Source organism: Mirounga angustirostris, unplaced genomic scaffold (genome assembly GCF_029215605.1).
Source record: "Mirounga angustirostris isolate CCGP_5_RB_7025 unplaced genomic scaffold, mMirAng1.0.hap1 SCAF_2, whole genome shotgun sequence".
Lineage (NCBI taxonomy): Eukaryota > Metazoa > Chordata > Mammalia > Carnivora > Phocidae > Mirounga > Mirounga angustirostris.
Genome location: NW_026991710.1, coordinates 134,091,596 through 134,114,814, shown reverse-complemented (window position 1 = coordinate 134,114,814; position 23,219 = coordinate 134,091,596). Strand labels below are relative to the sequence as shown.

General features: G+C 42.9%; 1 protein-coding gene across 4 annotated transcripts in view; it reads right to left on the bottom strand.

The window, feature by feature from the left end:
* The window catches only part of FNIP2 (folliculin interacting protein 2), a 138,690-nt gene that overhangs the window by 23,145 nt on the left and 92,326 nt on the right, over positions 1 to 23,219 (bottom strand). For all 4 annotated transcript variants that reach the window (XM_064585218.1, XM_064585219.1, XM_064585217.1 and 1 more), the window contains 7 exons: positions 21,572 to 21,701; positions 14,659 to 14,860; positions 14,246 to 14,334; positions 11,623 to 11,769; positions 11,341 to 11,507; positions 3,851 to 5,204; positions 2,780 to 2,936 (listed from right to left, as the gene is read on the bottom strand). In XM_064585218.1, coding sequence (XP_064441288.1) covers positions 2,780 to 2,936; positions 3,851 to 5,204; positions 11,341 to 11,507; positions 11,623 to 11,769; positions 14,246 to 14,334; positions 14,659 to 14,860; positions 21,572 to 21,701 — 2,246 coding nt within the window. The remainder of the gene's footprint in view (positions 1 to 2,779; positions 2,937 to 3,850; positions 5,205 to 11,340; positions 11,508 to 11,622; positions 11,770 to 14,245; positions 14,335 to 14,658; positions 14,861 to 21,571; positions 21,702 to 23,219) is intronic.

Genomic DNA, 23,219 nt, shown 5'->3' with positions numbered 1-23,219 from the left:
GAAAAATAGGTTTTTGAAAGCAAATTAAGTAAAGCAATTTATCCCAATCTATTCTTCCTCAACAAGTTATTATTTCAGCTCTAACTGTGGTCATGTATTTTTGTTCTTGGATCTTTGCTTCCTTTTATGGCAACATACTCAAGAATTTAAATAATTACTAGACTTTACAGAGCAGTAAATTCAATAGAATGTCTAAAAAAAAAAAACACCCTAATTTATTTTTCAACAAATATGTGTAAATGGCAGTTGAAAGTAAGGTTATTTTTATTTAAACACTGTCACAGACCAGAGTCCCAATCTGAGAGGCAGTTTAAATGGAACACTACTTCAAAAGCAAAATTCATTATGATAAATGTGCCAAGTGAAATTAGAAATCTACTAATGCTAATTGGATACATTCTGAATGTATTAAATTTCCAAAGATATTTTTATGAACCCTTTGCAATTTCCTATTAACACCCATGCATGGCTGCACTTTGGATGTGCCCACAATTTGACACAATATAGGTTATTACGCTTAATAAATTTCAATCTCAGGGTGACTGCATAGTCTAAAGAAATGAGAAAAGCCTCCAGTGTGAAAACACTACTTCTGAAAGGAAGGGAAAATGATATATGAAAAATCTTTAAGAGTACTAATAGAGGAAACATGGATTTGTTTTTTTCAAATATCACAATTATAGAGCTCAATGGTCACCATTAAAACCTAATATACAAAAAATTGGGAACTGTCAGCCTATGGAAAATATTAAAAAAAGTCATAAATGGTTTTACAAAAAAGTTCAAGGAGGGTTATAAATCAATTAATGATATTTCCATAGAGGTAAGTGAGCAAGTCTAGGGCATTTGGGCAACAACCCCCCCAACCCCCAAGCTGGTAAGATCAATGGTACTGAATACAACCTGCCCCAGCTCACACTCGATCTCCTGGCACCTCTGTCAGAAGCTGAACACAGGGCTTCATAGGGTCCAACAAGCAAGAACACCAATGTTCTTTTTTTTTTTCTTTTCAAGAAGATTTTATTTATTTGAGAGCGAGAGAAAGAAAGAGAGAGTACAAGCAGGGGTGGGGTAGAGGGGCAGAGGGAGAGGGACGAGAAGGAAGCAGACTCCCCACTGAGTGTGGAGCCCAAAGCAGGGCAGGGCTCAAATCCCATGACCCTGAGATCATGACCTGAGCTGAAACCAAGAGTCGGACGCTTAACTGACTGAGCCACCCAGGCGCCCCATAACGCCAATATTCTTACAAATCAAACGGACAGCAGAACAAAAAGAAAAACCCCACAGGTTTTGCATATATGGATATAAACACACAGATTGCTGATAGAAAAGGAAAAGAAGGCCTCTACTTCCCTGCCTTAATGCTACCGATGGCTACAAAATGTATGCGAGTCTCTAACATCACTGAGACTTCCATGGTTTACGACAACCTACATAGTATCACACAATGAGGACACTGTTCTTAACTCTAATGTAACTGCCGTAGGGACCTCTGATATGATAAACAAGGATACAGTGTTCATCACGACTATGAAAATAAAATGTTATGACATTCTTTACAAGAGAAGAAAGCAACTTTATAGCTTCATTCCTGGAAGATCCTGGTGAAGAGTGGTGTCCGACCACAAAGCAGGGTGGGGTTAGGAATGTTTGGGTATAAATGTATACACTGGACTGGCCTTCCCAGCTTCCAAGCACCCCTTCCCCATCTCTTCTCCCTCCCCATTCAGGGGGGTTTATGAGGACATCTGCTTCACTACTGAGCTCTTCTTCCCATTTCACACAAATACCTTCAGCCTGTTTAGCCTGTGTCTGATGCATGTTTAGTCTTCACAGAGGAGATACTGAGGGCCAAAGATAACATACAGTGCCTTCTGCTCCACCTCTCACAAAATACTTGTTGGGTAAGGAGGTAGGTAACAAAGCCAAATTCCAATTTTCTTAATGCAGTGAGGACATTCCCTATTGCACAAGTCACAATATGTTTCCAATGCACAACATCTATTTTTGCACATCTGCCCAATAGCAGCTCAATTAAAAACAGGCCCATCAGACTGACACAGTTTCCTTAACTGCTCAGTTCCTGTCACGCTGCAGATAGCGGAAAAGCACTTAACAGCAGCCACGAGGCAATTTTCCAGTAAGACTTGTTAATCTTTATACAGTCATCCTCGTGCAGCCATCAAAGCGAACTTAATGACAAATCAGTTAAAATAAATTACTCTTAGGAACTTGTAAGGATCGGATAAAAAGCAAACCATATGTGACATCTCTTTGGTCCTCCCCGTGACGGCATATAATTGTCACCATCTGTGCTGTTTATTCTGTTTTGCCCAGCCTATGTGCCCTCCAGATCCACTCTCTGCCCTTCTCTGTCCTGTGCTGGCCCCAGGAGGCCGACCTCTGTGGACCTCGGGACTGTATCTGCATCAGTTTTGACCTTGCTCTCTGGCTTCCAGCTGGGCTCAGCCAATGGGAAGGACAGAAGAGCTCCTCCGTGCTTGGGTCGCCAGGTGGCCCGGCCCCTCCTCCAGCCCCAGCTCTCCACAGCACCAGTGCCACTGTACCCCACTTATCCTTCAGGCCCAGGTGTGTTCATAGCTTCCAGCTGTCGCTAACCACCCCCCCCACCCCCCCCTCGGGTACTTCACCAGCCCTTGCCCGCATCGCTAGAAACAATCCCGGAATTACACACTCTTCGGTCTAAACACCTGTTGCTGGTCAAGACCCTGGCTGACATCTTGTCAGCAGCCAGGGGCTCCAAGCTGGGATCACTTACGTGGACTGTGTGGACCAGATCGGCCACCAGACACTGCTTCAGCTTCTCGTCGCTGCTGGTCCCATGAAGCACCAGATCAGGCATGTACGTGGGGCAATAACCTGCCAGAAGTGAGCGGCCAAAGTTTCTTACATTTGGGTTGCTGATGCTCTGAGACCTAAAACAATATCAGTCCATTAGAATACACAATTAAAGATGTACTCCCTTCTTGCATTACAACTGGAACAAAACCCCTAGGAACACAGGTAAGAAAAATCGATTCAGGGTGGTCCATTTCACCAGTCCTCCAGGAAGTGGATCATCGAAGTGGGAAAAGGAAGGGGGTTGGAAGAGAAAAAAGACCTTTTTTTTTTGGATGGAAGGGTAGAAAAAGCAGTATTCTGATGGCCAGTTATGAGTTTGTTCTTGAACCTCATATCAAACGTCTACCAGGTGGTCTGCGTCAAGAGAGTGAAGAAACAGAAAGTCTACTGGGGAGGGGGGGGAATCTTGCCAAAAACCTGGCTTTAGGAACTCGACACATCTGCACAGGGTGGTGCCCACGACAGTGCAGAAGAACAGAAGAAACCTCTAATTACCGCTTTCAGTCATCACAGACCAAATAATCCACCTGATGGAGTGTTAAGGAAGAGGTGTTGTTTCCCAACCACTTCCTGCTGCTCTGACCTGCAGGACAGAAGCCACATGGTGACGGTAATCCACCACCTCCCATGCAAGGCATCTGCTGCCAGCCATCTAACTTCCACTCCAAGGACAGAAAATTAAAATCCCTGCTCCCCACCACCACCGCCTCCACGGTATCCTTTAGCTTCCCCAAATGTCACAAGAGTTGCAAAGACAACAAGGTGCCTCCTCACTCAGAGAGCTCAGATGCACTAGGGCCACTGATCAGCCCGGGAGAAAGCGCGGCTTGAAGCTGTGTGCATCGGGTTGGTAACAGTGCTCATACTCAGAGGAAGAAAAGGCACCGTGTGTGGAACGGCTGCCAGTACCTCATGTGCCCCCGCGGGTGACGGCGGGAAAACAGTATTCAAACCCAGTTCCCTCGGCTTCCCAACCTGCCAGTGTTACCTTGGCAGAGGCAGCTCCACCTCCAAGGACCCTTCAGTCCAGTCACCGCTGTGCTCCAGATTCAGCGAGGCTGAAGCACACGCTTCCTCGTCACTGTCTCCAAGAGCGCTATCTGAGCTTTCGTTTCTGGGAATGTCTCCTTCCCTCCGGAAGTTGGCCTTCCTGTTGGCATCCCCACAGGGGACATCTGCAGTGCCCGAGAAGCCAGAGTCCTGCTGTGCACACCTGCTTGGAAAAGGCTGTAGCAAAGGGCCTTCTGCATCCTGCAAAGGCAAACGTCTTGCTTGCTCCGGCATCCTCATTCCAGGTCCTGCCTCACTGTCGTCAGGTGCCAGTGAGTCAGCAGACGGGTCGGGCTGCCCAGCAGCATCTGCTACCACCTCGGTTTTCATGCCTCTGTCCTCAGCAAAATCCCTCTCAAATGCACCTTCATCCCTCTCACAAGATGGACTCTGAGGACAGTGGACATTCTTCTGGAAACTGGGTGTGAAGGAGCACCTAGAAACCTGCGGGTCCTGAGGCATGTCAGCGGCCGTCCCGGACTCAGCCGAGGGATGGCAGGCTAACTCTGGATATTGTCTACAGGCCGTTAGCCGCTTCTCCATTTTTTTTGTGCGGCTTTCAAAGTCAGACTCTGGAGATACGGAACTTCCAATTTGGAAAGTGACCTTCTCTAAGGGGGGTTTCTCCCAGGAATGTCTGTCAGGGCAAGGCCAGGCTGCTGACCGGTCTGCGAGTTTCGTAGGCATCTCCCCTTTCAAGTCCTCACTGACCGTCTGCTGGCTGATCTTCACTCCAGCCCCCAGCCCCTCACAGCTGGAGAGTCTTGAAGAGCCATCTCGTGGTGCCTCGTTTTCACTTTCTTCCTCCCCACAAAATGTGCCCTGAGGTTTCCAAGAGTTGTCCAAGGCTGGCTCTTGGAATCCCATGCTGCAGGCCTGAGAACTCTGCTCTGGCCTTTTGTGTCCTTCTTTGTCAGGTTTGGAACACAGGTCTCTAATGTCAGTGCCCTCTGGGGACACACCCAGCCCCTCAGGCCTGGGGCTCCTTCCCTCGGCCATAGTAGGTGGCAGGATAGGGGGAAGGAGAGCAGGCTCACTTCTCACCGTGACCACCACATACTCAGACTCCTCTACCTCTCCCCTCTCCAAGGCTGTGGTGATGCTGCTCCCATTTAACACTTGGTCACCTTCACCGTGACTCCCACTCCAGGTCAGCTGGTTCTCTTGCAGCTCAGAGCAACGGAGAAAGTAGGTCAGGACGTAAAGTATGCGTTGGACCAAATCCTTCTGCTTCCCCACCACGACGGTGCGAGTCAGCCTCACTGGAGAGCCAATGGCTCCGTAAAGATCACCTAGAGAGCAAAAGAGACACAAAGACAAAGTCGTCTGGGGCAAGACATGTCATGGATATGTCAGCTTTTATGAGAGAAGGACAGACGACTGACACTCTCAAATTAGGTCTTCACACACCTAACTGAGGCAAAAAGGCAATTCCTAGTAATGCCCATGTTTTAGTTTTGCCTCTCTAATGGGAAGTGTGCCTGGGAAGGCTGAGGCCCACCACTCTCGGGGCGCAGGTGCACCTGGTGTACATAGTCCTCCCTGTGCTTGTCAGGTCTTCCCAGGCTGCTCACTGGGCTGGCCAGCTCCCACTAAAGCCAGCAGCCTCCATACGGGGCCAAATCAAATACTGTATCTTAGAAATTAGAATGATGAGACTTTTTTTCCCCCCTAGAAGAATCCCAGGACAATAGGCCTTGGGGCAAAATCCAAGTTCAGGGATCTCTGAACAAAAGTGCAGTGAATCAATTCAAAATACTTAATGACATGGCCTGCTCAGAATTCCCTCAATACACACACACACCAACTAGAATCAATCTGATTAACAAGAAGAAATCACTTAGTCATGAAAAATGAATCTATTTCCTATTACTTCACATGAAAATTCTACTGGATGAAAGTATGTCCCGTAAGTTATATCCTGACAGGCTGATTAAAAACTACTTAATGAACCACAAAAATTTAGTTTAAAGGTGGAAGAAGGCCAAGTAAGGGCAAATGTGTCAATGAGCCCAGCAGTGTAAGCTTTTCACGGAAAGTATTTATGTGCCTATTGAAATTATTGCATTTTATAATCTGCTTATTACATTTGGTTAAGCTGTACATTTGATACTTTGATAATAACATTGACAATTATAACAAAAAGCCACCATTTACTGACTGGGTAGGCACAATGCTACGTGTTTGTGTCTCTGTATAACCAACCCTGAGTTAGAAACCATTATGGGAATAATCAGAAGGCTGGAATAAATCAAAACTTGAAAAGATACCAAATAAAGGAGAGGAGGTACACGGGTACAGTTATAAACAAGAACTCGGGAAGTTAGAACTCATCTGAGGAATGCATCTAGAGAGGAGGGAATGCATTTTTATAAGGGCATATACTAGACAAAACTAATTAAATCGATAGATTAAGACAGGAAAACGTGATGGGAACCATCAGGAAGTACTCCCTAGTGTAAGGCTACTGCTCCTGATGATATACAAAGGGCAGAACACAGCTGACTTTAAAGGATCCTCACTATAAAAAAAGACTACAGACTAACAGAGCTTTATCTTTGAGGCTTTTACAACCGACAAGTCAAGAATCCAAAAGAATAGCTCAGGACTATCGTCTGATGCTAGGACGAGTACTTCTGTTTGAGAAAACTTTCCTGACTGCTTATTGCTGCAAGGTGTCATAGTCATCTTGGGACCCCATGGGGCATGCTTGTTCAATCAGTCTCAATGCTAATAAAGAAGATCACCACTACGTATCTGAAACCTGGTACCAAAAAACCACAGAGGAAAGAAAGGCCACTCAGAATGACAATATTATTTTTCAGCAATGCAGTTAACATCTGCTTTGTACATTTTAATACTCATAAATGGAAAAAAGAAAACAAGGAATGCTATTAAAAATATAATTTATAATAATTTAAACTATATAAAGTAATGACAGCAATGTGTGTGGAAACCGTGCCTTTATTTTAGGGTCAACCTTCATAAAATAATGCATCATTAAAATAATAGACCTATAATACTAAAGATTTACAGGATCCTGAACTGGAAGACAATTATTTGAGCCCCCGGGCTGACAAAGCTACTAATTTTAAAGTAAATTCCTTGGTTTTCAGGAGTATAATTTTACAAAATGAAGAAGTTGCACAACAGCGAGAACAGACAACACTACTGAACTTAGAAATGGTTAAGATGGCAAATGTTATCATCTGGGCTTTTTTTAAAACCACAATTTAAAATATAAATTTAAGGGATGCCTGGATGGCTCAGTTGGTTAAGCATCTGCCTTTGGCTCAGGTCATGATCCTGGAGTCCTGGGATCTGGGATCAAGTCCCTGCATTGGGCTCCTTGCTCTGTGGGGAGCCTGCTTCTTCCTCTGCCTGCCCTGTGCGTTCTCTCTCTCTTTCACAAATAAATAAAATCTTTAAGAAATAACTTTTAAAAAGAGAGAAAATGAGAGGAAGACGGAGGGGAAAAAAGGGGTAAAAAGAGTATCTGCAGGTGAAAGAGAGAGGCTGAAGGCAGAGTGTTCAGGGAAGTAGGAAGGGCACTGGGTGTGGGGAGAGGAGATTCCTGAAGGGAAGTAGACAAAAGGGCACCAGCAGGAAGGAGCGAGAAGGAGCGAAGAGCAGGCCGAGGAAGAGACAGGGAAGAAGAGACATAGCCAGCCCAGAGAACAGAGAGAGGAGTCCAGAAGGAGGAGGGCAAGATAGAGAAAAGGGTTAGAAGGAGAAAGAGATGAGGTGGGCGGTGGAGAGGTACTAACAGCAGAGAACCTGAGAGAAGCAAAAGGAGGTGGACGAGGTAAGCAAAGCAGTGAGGGGGACACCTACAGAGGGGGACGGAGAGGGGGATGAGAAAAAGTATCGAGGGGACAGTGAAAAGATAGAAACTAGAAAGCTGAGAAACTGAGAATTTAGGAACACTGTGAAGAGCGGGTGGTAAACGGAGAGGGTGGGAGAGGTGGGGAATATGGAGGCAGAAGAGAGACAGAGGGAGAAACTGAGACAAAATTTTTGAAGGGCCACTTACTCCTAGATGACCTTCTAATAAATGTGTATATGCTATGAAGTTCCCAGTGTTTCCCCAATCCCACACATGGTAATTTATTGTATCTTTATTATTATTTGGTTCAAATTATCTTCTAATTTCTCTTGTGAAATCTTCTTTGGCTTTTGGGTTTTATTTAAATGGGTTGTTTAATTTCTGAGCAGGTAGGAATTTTCTCCCTATCATTTTTTTTTTTTTTTTTATCGATTTGTAGTCTAATTCCCCTGCATTCTGAAAAATACAATTTAAACTTTAGGAGAAAAGAAAATGAAGATATTTCAGACATTTTTACTTGTATTAATTTAAACCTACGATCCCAAATGTTTTATGAGGAGAGAAGCTGCTTTTCATTTCCACAAATTCTTGAGGTCATTAGTGTCGTAAAAGAGACCCACATGGAACTCCTTCAATCGGTGGTGAAAGAAAGTGGCTTTCAAACTACGCCTACCCATCCCGAGAGAGAAATGCATTTATACTGCAGCCTCCCTCACCCCCTGAAAGAAACATTTTACGAAACAGTATATGTATCACTGATAGTTTCTACTATACTGACCCTTCTTCTTTTTTTTTTTTTTTAAAGATTTTATTTATTTATTTGACAGAGACAGAGATAGCGAGAGCAGGAACACAAGCAGGGGGAGTGGAAGAGGGAGAAGCAGGCCTCCCGCGGAGCCGGGAGCCCGACGTGGGACTCGATCCCAGGACCCTGGGACCATGACCTGAGCCGAAGGCAGACGCTTAACGACTGAGCCACCCAGGCGCCCTATACTGACCCTTTTAAATGCTTTTTTGACCCACTAAATTGCTTCCACAACCCACCAATGGCTAGTGATCCGTTTAGAGAGCCCATGTGTCGAGTGAGGCAGAGGTGAGGAATAAGCCAGGGAGCGTGTGGAAGGGCTCAAGGGCTAGCTGCTTCCAGCTTCTCTCCTCCCTTCCCGGAGTGCCAGGGAGCCAGGCAGACGTGGGCACAGCACTGGTACCAGTCCTGGCAAGCGCTCAGGTAAGCCTTTGAAATAATTCAAGATAAAGCCCTTTCTATTACTTAGGAACCTGGATTAAAATTACATCCACATCGTCGTATATTCCCAGGAATTCGTATTTACTGCGACTTGGTAAATATTTAATGAAAATAATAATAATTGGAAGTGGCTCCCCTGTCAAATTACCGAAGCCGCTTGATTTTCTGTAATAATGGAAACTCAACCGTCATTTACATTTGGCTTTATGAAGCTATCACATGAGTCTGTGCTAGGGTCTCAGCCCCTCTCACACTGCTCTGTCAACAGCCAGACCCCAGCTGGATTGTCTGGGGGTGGGGAGGATTGGAGACTTTCAATAATACGTGACCTACTGGGATGCCTGGGTGGCGCAGGTGGTTAAGCGTTCTACTCTTGATTTCAGCTCCTGGGGCTTGGAGCTCAGTGGGGAGTCTGCTTGGGATTCTCTCTCTTCCTCTCCCCTCCCTCTCCATTCATGAGTGAGTGTGCTCATGCTCTGTTTAATAAATAAATAAATAAAATCTTTAAAAAAAATAATACATGATCTACTACATGACTGTGAGCCCATGGGAAGGGACTTGGCCTTGTTATACTTAACACCGGGAATTAATGGCTCTCAATTAGTTAGATTTCAAATGAGAAGCATGTCTAATTATAAATACATTTATCTAATTAAGGGCAAACTGCTTAATTAGCATTGTTTTTAAATGGGCGACCAGGCAGCATGAAACACCATGTTTCCTTAATATCAAGCCCCCTTCCCTTTGCCACTTAATGATACTACATTTTTTAAAGACTGCTGTTCCATAACAAGAACAATGCTCCGTTTCTTCCCGAAACTATAACCCAGAGTGAGGCATGCTCTGAGTTCTTTTCTGAGCTCAGTACTGACTGGTTGTGTTAAATCTGTTCCTAACATCCATAAATTCTTTAATCAATTCATTTAACATGTACCCATTATCCCCCTATCTGTGAGACATGTTTTCTCTTTCTTACATACAGGACACAAGGGCAAGACATCTTTATTATCTATAATATGAGGACAATAGTAATAGGTCTGGAATGAGAATCTAATTAGTTAACACACGTAAAAAGCACTAAAAACAATGCCTTGCTCACAGTGTCGGCTTTCATTATTGTTATTATAACACGCTGTTTTCTGAGATTAGAGTGCGCCTCCCTAGTCTGTACTTCTGAAAGTGTCCTTTTAACATTTCTGCAAGTATGCTTTCCTTGAAAATCCCCTCCATCCCCTCACTCTGTCTCCTGGTGCCCCTCTAATGTCAGTATTTTCACCAGCAGCGTAAATGACAAAAGTACTCTATGCAGAACGAATTCCCACAGCAACCATGAACTACTATCATCCCATTTTACAGACAAAGAAACTGAGGCACAGAGAGGTTAAGGTACTTGCCCATGGAGACTGGATTTGATCTATGCAGTCGGGCTCTGGCTCCCATGCTCTTCCCCCTTCATACCATACTGTCTCTCTCTTGCATCCTTCTACACACTCCTATCAAAGGAGTAAGCAGGATGTTTCGTGATCGTCTGAATACAAATCTGCCACCTCGTATCCCTGGCATCTAGCACAGGATCTGGATCAGAGTGAGTAGCAAGTATAACTTTGTCACTCTGTTTGATGAGGGAGAGGTCCCAGAGTAAACCTGTTCTGCACATGAACCCAAATAGGCCACTTTGATGTCACAAGTCCCAAATTCCATAACCAACTACGCCAAAGCATTAGGTGATCCTATGCCATGCCTAAGTACGAAGCTGTAAGGAAATAGACACCACCAACTAATTGCAAAGACAAGGTTCCTAACTTAATCTAAAACTATAAAGGTAGTAAAATTATAGTGCACTGCTTTCTTTTTTCTCCTATTTTTTTCCTATCGAGTCCATCCTAGAGAACAGTGGTTCTCAGCCAGGAGCGTCTTGCTGCCCAAGAACAATGTCTGGAGACATTTTTGACTGTCACAACTCTGAAGGGGGGTTTTCACTGGGAGCTGGTGAACAGAGGCTGGTGATGCTGCTAAACATCCTACAATGCACAAGACAGTCCCCCCCACCCCCCCACCCTGCCCCCAAATAATTATCTGGTCCAAACATCAATGATGCTGAGCTTAAGAAACCCTGCTGTGGGCTGAGCTGCCACTGGTCAACTACCGCTTCAGCCGAGCCGAACAAAGCTGCCGGCAGCGGGAAGGAGAGGAACGCAGAGACTCACAACTAGGATCTGTGGGCCAATCTCCTACTCTCTGTCCGCCCCATGACAACTCCTGAATTGCCGGGATGGAGAGCCAAGATCCACAAAAACTCGAGCATTTTCTCCATTCCATCCCATAGAGACTGTGAATAGCCAAATTAGGTACTAACCCAGCTGTGCCCAGAGAGGATTATATGGATGTGTTTTGGCCAGTGTGTTCACGGACTGAGAGGTGCGTTTCTCTGAGGCTTTAATGGGAGGGTGATCAACAGGCATGACGGTCGGGACCCAGGCCAGGTGGTAGGTTAACACTGCAGTCAGTAAGGCAGCAAAAAACCTTGGAGAAATGGGAGAAAATACGAGATGAGTCAATGCAGGAAGCAGCATGTCATGTGCAGCACATCCACTGGCCACGGAAGCTGCAGCCAAGGCTCTAGAGAGCTGACGCTTACTGGTTTTTGCTGATCTGTTCTATCAGAAGCGTAAACTCCTTGAGAAAGCGCTGGCAGAGCTGGGTTTTTTCCAAAGTGCTGGACATCATGGTAAGCCATACAGGTTCAGCTATCCTTGGAACAGAATATAAGTTCCAGATCGTTCCTCTACAGAAAAGAGAAGGGATACACAGAACTGTCACAGATACCATTTTGGATATTCTCTGCATGAAGGAATAAAGAAGGAAACAATAATCTGAATCTATGCAGCCCTTAGGGATTCAAGCAGTATATAAGTCAGGGATCAGCCAACGATGATCCACAAGCCAAATCTGACCACCATTTGTCTTGTAAATAACATTTTGTTGGAATGCAGCCATGCTCATCTGTCTAAACATTATCTGTCGCTGCTTTTGCGTAATGGCAAAGTTGAGGAGCTATGACAGAGGTCCTTTACAGAAAAGGTATACTAACCCTTGAAATAAAATATTCATTTTTAAAGCAATTTATTTTCACAATGCCTAGTACCGAACTTTACGGCTATTTTTTTTAAGATTTTTATTATTTATGTGTCAGAGAAAGTGAACGAGCACAAGCAGGGGGAGCGTGAGGCAGAGGGAGAAGCAGGCTCCCTGGGAGCCCAGTGCGGGGCTCGATCCCAGGACCCTGGGATCATGACCTGAGCCGAAGGCAGATGCTTAACCGACTGAGCCACCCAGGCGTCCTGACAGCTGTTTTTATAGTAAAGAAATAAAGGAAGAAAGAATATGCTCTATCAAAAATGTGACCAAAGGTGGGTGCCTGGGTGGCTCAGCTGGTTAAGCGTCTGCCTTCAGCTCAGATCAATGATCCCGGAGTCCCAGGATCAAGTCCCACGTCGGGCTCCCTGCTCGGCGGGGGAGCCTACTTCTCCTTCTGACCCTTAACCCTCTCATGTTCTTTCTCTCTCAAATAAAAGAAAATCTTAAAAAAAAAAAAAAAGTGACCAAAGGCAACTCAACACTCCCAATTTCCAGTTGGTGCTTTAGTTCTCTAAACCAAAGCACTCTACTGATTTCATATGGAAAAACTACATTAAGTGCCTCTTCTTCACTATAATATATACTGAGTTTTTATATGGACCAACAGAATCAAATTCTTAGAACTATAAGCTATTAGCAAAACTGACTAATACAGCTTTATCACTTTATAGATTCAGAAACAGGCCTAGAGAAATTAAGTTACTTGTATACAACATTGAATGACAAGGTCAGGATGAGACTTCAGGTCTCCCAACACCTGGTACCAAGGGCTCTATTGCAAGCTCATGACTCAAGTGTTTTTCCAAAGAATACACTAACTTAGCTTAGGATCTCCACTGGAAAGTACATCCACTCCAAAAAAAGAGAGCTGAGACATATTCTGACATGATTTCTAGCCATGCGCCTAGAAGAATTGAGACGCACTAGAATTCCACCTTGGCCAAAAAACATTTGCCTAGTTAGGTAGCAATGACAAGCGACAGTCACATGGAACTGGGATTTATTTACAAAAACTAAGGTCTGCAATTGCCAACACTTTACTTTGTCACCATTTCTGGAGGCGAAGATTGCTGAAATAAGAATAAGACTTGTCTATGAACAAGTGAGGCTCTCTGGTTCTGTACTTTCAGATTCCTGACCTTTGAAAAGTTAATACTTTCATTAAACTAGCACAACTTCACACTATTTCTCAACTATATGACTTAGGTCTTAATGTTAACCACCAGATAATGACTGATGTGTTACCTGAGTACTTTATACATAACCCAGGGTTCAAAACTACTGGGGATTTTGCTCCAAGAAGCATTATGTAATTCACATTAAACATCAAAAAAATGTTCTAAAATTCTAAGAACTGTAAAAAATATTTTTATCCTTCAGCTACAGAATAACAGTTTAACTCATTAGCTCATGACCCATTTGGAATGTGATTCCACTACCCATTGAAACTGGCTCAAACAAATGGTGTGAGAACCCCAGCTCAGCATGGTGAAGGAGAACCCTATCCACTACACTACACCTTCTTACCCAGATATTAGGAGCAAGGACTATAGGACTCCAGAGTACAAAGATCATGAATGAAAAACTGACAGTGAAGAGACACTAGGGTGATCATATAATTTGGTGTCCAGACCAGGACACTTAGAAGAGGACATTGGGTATAAACAAGGATTATCCTGGCAGACTGGAAGGTCTGTATATGACATATACACTCTCTCCAGCTATGCTGTGGATAAACAGCCCTGAACCCATGTTTCCACATCTGTAAAATGGGGCTAGTTAACAGTGCTTACTCCTAAAGCTTTTGTGAGGATGACATGAAATAATGAACAGGCTTGTAATGAACACCTAAACATTAGTTTTCTCCATTCATCTTGTTAAAAGCAATCTAAGACTGGATGACAGGCAGCAGTGTGGATTCCACGGTGCTGAGTGACCTAAACTTTTTGCTCCAGTTGGTCTTGATTTCCATCTTAAGGGAAGGAGTTGCTGAAGTGCATAATAACTGCAGGCCCCCCAATTCTTCCAAGTGATGGTTTCTATGATCCCTAGATCCACGGCTGCCGCTGCTACTGCCATTTATCAATTTACCCTCTGGGATTTGCCAGACACTGTCAATGTACCTGAATTCTCCCAGAGCTTCCATCAGACGGCTGACATAGAACTGGACACGGAGACTTGATTCTGCTATCTTCCTGCAGGAGATCATGGCCTTCATGGAAGAGAAAACAAACCAAATTACTCTCTGAGAAGAAATTCCTTTGTAACTGTCTACTACTGGGCTTTTATTAATAAAATAGTATTATAACCAAAACATTCAATGTGGTAATGACTTAAGGCATCAGGAAGCAGTGATCTCCTTTCCTAAAATGCTCTAGTGTCTGGTATCTGATATCAACCTGCCTAAGGGTCTATTACTGTTGTAGACGATTTAACTTCTCTAAAAAAGTAATCTGATACATAAACGATGAGATGCTACCACCTTAAAGCCCCATAATCACTTCTCTATTTGACACTAGAACTACATTCTTATTACCTTTTCAATGGCACTCTTCAGCCTGTTCATGTGAGATTCAAACAGGGGAAAATGAGAAAAAAAGAAGTCCTGGAAATTCCTTTGTGCTTCTTCTTTCTCACACAGAGAGAAGATGATGCTTATGGCAATTTTCTTCCTCCGAACTATGGCTGGATTAGAACTGCACGTTTCTTCAGCCAGGCTGAATGTCTCATCTGTCGACCTAAAGGAAAAATAAGTTGGAAAAGTTGCCATGCATCAAAGAATCCCACTGAGGATAAACGGTAATGCCAGGGGATGACATTCAGAAAGCAAACCCAGACCACTCAGAGTCTCAACCAAGTTTGTCTGCTTCCAATTCTTTCTCTTCTCTAATTCTCTGTCATGAAAAATGAAAACATCAACTTACCACATGGTATTTTCCAACATGAAAAGAAACTTAAATAAAACCTAAAAGTAACTTTAAATACCCTCTTAGTCTTTTTTCCCTTGGATTATTTTACATCAGACTGGTGGTATTTAGGGAGGGGGGAGACACATCTGGTCACTCAAAACACAGGCCCTTTGTTTTGGTTGATAGATACCAATAGATAGGAACTTTAGAAGGGAAATGATCCTGTGGTATTCTGTTTAACCAGTGCATCATGTTTGGAAATTTACTGGTGGTTGAGGCTTACTTTCCCAAGGCTATTAAAACCATTAGATGAAGTAACTCCAGTAAATGCTCAGATTAAGCCATGCAATTGATTAAGCTCTCTGGGAAATCCCCCAAGCAGAAAGACATATCTCCCGTCTGGGTAGTCAAATTCTCAAAAAAAAAAAAAAAAAAAAAAACCCTTAAGATTCTTTTGAGAGACTCTGCTTCTATGATAAGAGAGAATCATGAAGCCAGTAAATTATCAATATGTTCTCAATCTGTCTTAAGGGGTAAGACACAAATATGGCCTAACCCTGTCTCTTACTAAACTATTTTGAAAAACCAGCATTGACTACCACATAGCTACTAACAGCAAAACTGAAAATAATTTTTTTTTGCACAAAGATACCAAAAGCAAAGTACATAATACCTGCACATGAAAGCTCCTTGCCTGGCACACAGGAGGTATGCAATTAACTTTCTCTTTCTCACTAACTTTCATCATTTAGTCTGGTATCTCTGTCGAATACGGGAGGGTACTGCTTCCTCTGTCTTCTTTACCATAAATTACCACAAAACAATTACTTACGCTTGGTAGGGTTCAAGGCAGTTGGCCTTTATACTCCTGATCTTAAACTTACTTGGTGCTCTACTACTCACAGCCTATAATGTTCCTGTAATTTCAAACATCTCCATATCTTTGAAAACATGCATACATCAAACGTTTTATGGTCAGGAAAGCCATTTTATTTTGAAGGAAAGGAGACAGACATCTTGTTCTAAGCTCAGAAAGGATACACCATTGTTTCTCTCAACTTTAAGCGAGATCCCCGAGATGTAGATGTGGTTGATCAATCAGTAATAGGCTCTCACTAACAGACAAGCCACTGACAGGACATGATCTCCAGGTGCTGTTTTAAAGGCTGTGCATTCTAATAAACCATCAACTGTATTTTCCGAAAAATTCCTAGATCCTCATCATCTGCTCATCAGAAAAAAAATCTTGAGCCTCTCTTAAAACTTTTACTTAGTTTCATACAATGAAATTTCATATGGTAAATACTCTTCTTTTCCAAAGTACCTGTACTAGAACTTTGTTTTTTGCACCAGTTTATTTCTATTTTATATAGGAAGCTCTGAGCCAACACTTTCTTGTAGCCCTTTTCTTGTCTGGCATCTCCTATTTCTCTTCTTTTTCAAAAGTAAAATGACTGTTTCAGTCCACTCATCTTCAGCCAGTGTGGTCCTTAATAAAGAAACTGTAATAAACACTTAACCCTATGCAGGTTTCTGCATCATCTTCATCTCTCTTATAAACAATAGCCAACTCTGTCTTAACGTAGCAGAGAGCGCCACCTACTGCATTTCTGAAAAATTTCCATGGCTACAATAGCGTGGAGAGCTCTTACTTGCTTTGCTGTTCTCTCTCTAATGAATTCCAAAGCAACTGAGCTTCATTCTGTAGTCTTGGATTAACCACACAAACTGGAATAAATCAGTTCACACAGTACTGTGATTATATTTTTAAATTATTCCACAATGAAAGAACGTTTCAGAATGTTTTAAAACATTTGAGTATGCACCCAATACTACATCTCCTCACCCTCAAGTCACCATATAGGGGTACACAGGCCTTTTTGCAAATGTGGAAACTGAGGCAGAGTGATTCATCAACTTGCTTTAGGAACAGAAAGTTTCTTTTTTTTTTTTTTTTAAAGATTTTATTTATTTGATAGAGACACAGCGAGAGAGGGAACACAAGCAGGGGGAGTGGGAGAGGGAGAAGCAGGCTTCCTGCTGAGCAGGGAGCCCGATGCGGGACTCGATCCCAGAACCCCGGGATCATGACCTGAGCCGAAGGCAGACGCTTAACGACTGAGCCACCCAGGCGCCCCGGAACAGAAAGTTTCTTAGTGACAATGTTGGAGCTAGAACCCAGGGCTTCTGTCTTCTAAGCTAGGCTCATTTCCTGGATGTTGGAAAGGAGCAGGGATCATGTCTGATCCAACTGCTGGTCTTCATGCCATCAGGTGCATCCTGCCAGGTGGAGCACTGAGAGGAAATAGCTGGGAGCAATCACATCAGCTGACAGGACTTCGAGGCAGGGAAAGACCCCTGCAACGCACTTAAGTTTTCTCCTTACAAAAAAGTCAAATAGAATTTTGTTGACACTTATGAATAAGCATTCACATACATTAATTTTGCCTCAAGATCATAAATAAAGCAATAACTATGATTTTTTAAGTATATCTCAAGAATCTATAATTGATATCAGGACTGCTTAGTCTAATTGTTTTTGTCAGCTTTGAACTTAATCTGAATCTATGTATTATATTAGGACATAGGAAATTGCCATTTTTGTAGGTCAGAGAACAAACCCGCTGCAACTTTATATGGCTGTTCAATTTTAATATCTTGGTCCTTTAGGGTTTCCTTCGCCTCACTAAGAGATGAAATCTCTGCAGTTGCTCTTCTATTACAGGTGATACTTCCCCACCAGCTGGTAAATGCCCAGGCCTGACTCCCCATCCAGCAACCAAAATTTACCACCCGGCACAGCAAGGGGCCTGGAGACAGGAGTATCCAATGTGGAACCAACTGTTAAGGATTGTGAAATCATCCTTTTTACCTTAACTCCCTTGGGGAGTTTTTGATTACTGTGAATTTCCTCTCAAAGCCAGAGGCAATCATATTTTTGGTACCCACACAATTCTCCTGTCTGGCATAAAAAATTAATTTTCCTACCTACATACCTGCCAAAAGTAAGAGATCAACTGCAACATCTTTAAATGAAGGGATCTTCACAGGAATAGTGATCAATTCAAAATGTCAGCCGCACTTAGGCTGTGTGTGTGCCAGCTTCATGGGCATGAGACCCCACTCACACAGAGCCCTGTTCCCAGATGGGCCCCAGCCTTGATTTAATGTTTTGCGGTTGCCATCTTGAATTCTTAGTAATGTTATCTTCCAGCCTGTGTTGTGGAAGTGAAGTCTGATGGGACAATGAAGCATGTGAGTGAGCAGTGAAGACACCAGGCTGCAGAGTGCACAGTGGGCTCAGGCCTAAGGGCATGCAACCCAGACTCTGAGCAACTGGCTAGGCAGTCAGGCACACAGCCACACGTTTGAAAGTCCAGGGTGCCAGGAGGCCCCAAGGCGGCAAGGCTGGGACCTGAGCCCAGACTGGTGGCTGGGATAGCAGCAGCAGAAGCAGCAGTGACCACAGCCACAGGAGAGAGGAAGGACCTGGGTAGTGCCGTGACCCATGGTGCGAGGCCAGCTTACCCATCCATCACTGGAACCTGTCCCTATAGAGTGTGCATAAATATTTAACCCTTTGACCCAAGCCCCAAGACAATGAATTATCACAAAAAGCCTACAGTGGACATTGCAATAGAGCATATCCAGGAATGATCAGAATTCTTCAGTTTATCATCTACAGTTTTGAAAACTATTGCAACATTGCAAAGTAAATATTGACAGGTATAGAAACAAGTTAAATGTAAAGATTGTTGCACTGGACAGTAAAAAACCCTTACTATTTTCACATGAAGCTTTGGATAAACAAATTATTAAGGAAGTCCCCTCTAAAATTAATTTTCCTTGTAATCAAAGATGTAATGATAGAATGCAAAAACAGGCATTTTGAATTATATACAACTCATGAAGACACTTTCAGTTGCTTGTAAGACCTCCACGAGTTACAGAAAATGTCAGAGGAGACATTAAAATAACTTCGTATAAATTTACATTTAAAATTAAATTCAGTCTTACACAAAATGGATTTGTGTGAAGAATTAAATCTTTTTAGCAAAACTGTTCCATAAGAATCATCAGATCTAGATGTACTGAAATTTATATTTTGAAAGTCCATCAGAAACTTAATCCACTGTTTTCATAACCCATAAAGTTCCAGTAACGACTACATCAGCAGAAAGATCTTTCTCAAAAAATTGTCAAAAATTACTTGCCATCTGGCATTTGCCAAGAGTGATTAATGCTGCTTTCAATTATATCAACTGAAAGCAAAGTTGCTAAAAAGTATAAATTTTGATAACCTAACAAATGAAGATAGAAAAGAGAGCCAGAAAAGTCTTATGATGAATCGATATAGCATTATTATTTATTATATTATGTAAAATTATGATACCAAAATATTTCTTGCAATTTATAAGTTTATGTTTTATTCATATTTCACTATTATTCCTATTACATTTTGTTAAGTAAAATATTTTTTAAAGGAAAAGCTTTACATTTTAGTACCTTTAATAGCACTTTTCCCCACTTTCTGAACAAAGGGGCTCTGCATTTTCATTTTTGAACCAAAGATACTTATTTTAGGTGTAAGTTTAGTAGAGATTCATTAGTTGCCAAAGCCATATCTCAATTCAAATTAGAGTTCTGAAGAATTTTCAGCGGAGTGGGTTGAAGAATGCTATTCAACTCGGGATTTAAACCTGAAGGGATAGGGGAGCCTGGGTGGCTCAGTCGTTAAGCGTCTGCCTTCAGCTCAGGTCATGATCCCAGGATCCTGGGATAGAGCCCCACATCGGGCTCCCTGCTCTGCAAGGAGCCTGCTTCTCCCTCTCCCTTCGCCTGCTGCTCTGCCTACTTGTGCTCTCTCTCTCTGTCAAATAAATAAATAAAAATCTTTAAAAACAAAAAACCTGAGGGGATGGAAAAACATTTTTAGCAAAGAGATGTCTAAAGGGGGAGGCTTCTACGACCCATCATTCTCTTCAATCACAGAAGCTGTTATAAGGACAATGAGAATGGTGGGATGCCTTCTCCTGACAACTGCAGTTAATGGTAATCATAATGATGTCTGGTACTAGTACAATGATCACAGTGCAGATGAGGAAGCAACACTCTGAATGCAGATTAATTCGCTGTCACGTACACCTAGTGAGTGGCAGAGCTAGGACCTGTCTTCACACCAAATTCCAAGCTCTTAACCATTCCACTCAAAGCCCACCAACCACAGAGCAGTTCCTCGGTGAGTGAAGCAGCTCTATTTTTTTCTCTTGGTCAAGCTTGCTAGGACTGTGAGAACACGAGAAGAGAGGCAAGCAGCCTGACATGTGCTACACATGTGCCCTGACCCTCATCTCTCAGCTTGTCCTTTAAGCACTACCTCTCCCATGAAGGGCTCTCCAATTCCCCACCTGATCACCAGTAAGTGTTCTCTCCCTCCTCTGAGTCCCAAAGCACTTGATGCCCTGCCCACGGCATTTATAGTTTAACCTCTTTATGCCGTTATTTATGTGTATATGGTCTTCCCCACTAGTCAATAAACTATACTAATGGTCCACAGATGCAGATGTATATCTGAATCGTCTTTACACCCTCATGGACCCCTACACACGGTGATTACTAGCTGACCCACTAAATCAAACAATTGACACGTGAATCTTTATAGGTACAACCTATGTTAATTCCCTTTTAAGGTTTAGGGTTATAGGAAAAAGGAGGTGGAAGCTACTGATGTAACATCGTATTAAGCCAAAACGTGTATTTTGCAAAACAACTAAACTTTAGATCTAAAATTCAACTGCAATGAAGGCAGAACATACCTCGATGCCATCTTTATAATCAGATTCATGACCATTTCATTTAAGAATTTAAGTATTATGAAAAGAGTATGTCACAATCCTTGAGTTTCTACGTCTTCAAAGACCACGGGGGTGTCACAGTAAGCCAAGGAAGAGATTTACTCCACCCTTCTAACTCATGAGAGCTATATCTGGAAGGGAGCCAATTCAAAGAGAGAGCATGCTCATTTTAAATTAACACCAAAATCTTGGGCGTCTGGGTGGCTCAGTCGGTTAAGCGACTGCCTTCGGCTCAGGTCATGATCCTGGAGTCCCGGGATCAAGTCCCGCATCGGGCTCCCTGCTCGGTGGCGAGTCTGCTTCTCCCTCTCCTGCTCCTCCCTCTTGTGCTCTTTCTCTCACTCTCTCTCTCAAATAAAAATCTTAAAAATAAATTAATTCACATCAAAATCTTGCTCATACATGGCACAATGACCCAGATGTTTCCCAGTGTCTTCCAAAGCGAGAATCATACCCCTAGACCAACGAGCCTCCCAGTGTCTTCCAAACCAGACTGGTTTTCAGCTTTTATATTTATTGTTTTTTATAAAAATTCTAACTTACCCATTTTCAGCCTAAGCTGAAGCTAATCCAGCAGTTTAAGGTTTTGTTTTTTGTTTTCCACTGACAACAGGTGAGCACTGCCAGTTCGTTCAAGCGGTCTACAACCAGCACCTTTCTCATCAAAAGCAAACTTGCAACTCACCTCCTTGGAATGATGCCATTTTCCAAACTTGTTGTCTGACTTCGAAGCCAACGGCGCTGGTAACTGCTGGAAGAGGATGTAGAGGAGCTTGGAGATGGAAAAGGTGTAATCAAAAGGCTGCTTAGTGAGGCTGTGAGGAAGAAAAGTTGAAAGTTGAAAGCTGAGGTAAATGAATCCTCACGTAGCCACACAAAAACATTCGTGCCAAATGACCTAAATTTTCAGGTTCTACCAGACGTAGCCAGCAGGGGGAGACTATAACTTCTCTCTTATTAAGACTTCTGTACTGCAAAGAAAACATCCTTTAAAAAGGAAAATAAATTTTATTTATTTTTTAAAAATGATTTTATTTATTTATTTGACAGAGAGAGACACAGCGAGAGAGAGAGAACACAAGCAGGGGGGATGGGGGAGGGAGAAGTAGGCTTCCTGCTGAGCAGGGAGCCTGATGTAGGACTCGATCCCAGGACCCTGGGATCATGACCCGAGCCGAAGGCAGACGCTTAACCGACTGAGCCACCCAGGCGCCCCGAAAATAAATTTTAAAAATAGGGATTACAGACATACCAAATGCATCAATTATCAGGCCCTACTTTACAAAGGCAGTGTAATTATCACTCACTTAACCAGAATGCAGATTTCTGATAAAAATGGTCCACATAGCGTAACTGTTTATATTGTTACCTGAGAAGTAATGTCATACACAATGTTTATTTACACATATTTTCTCCTCTTAACTACTACTTTACTCCTATTCCTATTTTGAAGTGAAGTCTACGCAAGTAAGTAGTTCCTCCACAGAATATCCTCTCTCCTATCCCCTATCTCCAAATACACAATACTTACCCTCCTTCCCTCCAGCAACCAGCTCCCCCATTAACCCATCACCACTCCCTTGGCTGTGAAAAAGCAACCTCTAGTCTTAAATGTATTTTCTGCTTGGATTACTTATTTGCCTCAGGGCCTCTCTCTGCTTCTTTCTGCTATATAGTATTAGATGCCTCCGCTTGGGCTCTCAGCGTGAGCTGACCTGCCAGCCCAGACTTCTCTAACAGGCAGGGAGGGATTGGTCCCTTTCAGGGTAGGCAAAGGGATTCTTACAAATCAGAGCTGCTTGATGAATGTCTACTAGTTTGGAAGAATGAATGGAGACAGACTTTTTTCCTTCTACTTTCCTCAGGCTAAGGAATTAGATACTGAAATGTCAGTCCAGTGGAAAATGAAATGGGGTCCTACTGAAAGCTGGGCACTGTTTTCAGAAGCAAATCACAGGACAAAGGAAATTGATTTCGGCACACATAGTGTACTATGCTCATGGATATCCCTTGATAATAAGGCATTTCCCCATATGAAGTTTTACATTTTAATTTACACTTTTATAGGCAGATGTAAATAACCTGACTCCCAGGCCTGATTTCTTAAATACTACAAGAGTTACTTGGCTATTAGTCAATACCCAATAAGCAAATACTGGAGTGTGTACAGTGTGCCAGGTGTTGTGCCAGGCAACTGGGATGTAGTGGAGGACAAGACAGACACGTATTTGCTGGCATGGAGCTTCAAGTCTACATGAATAGCAGTGAACTTGCCAGGCTAAAAAATTAGATGCAAAATGGCTCAAGGTTCTTTCCACAACAGAGGTATATTG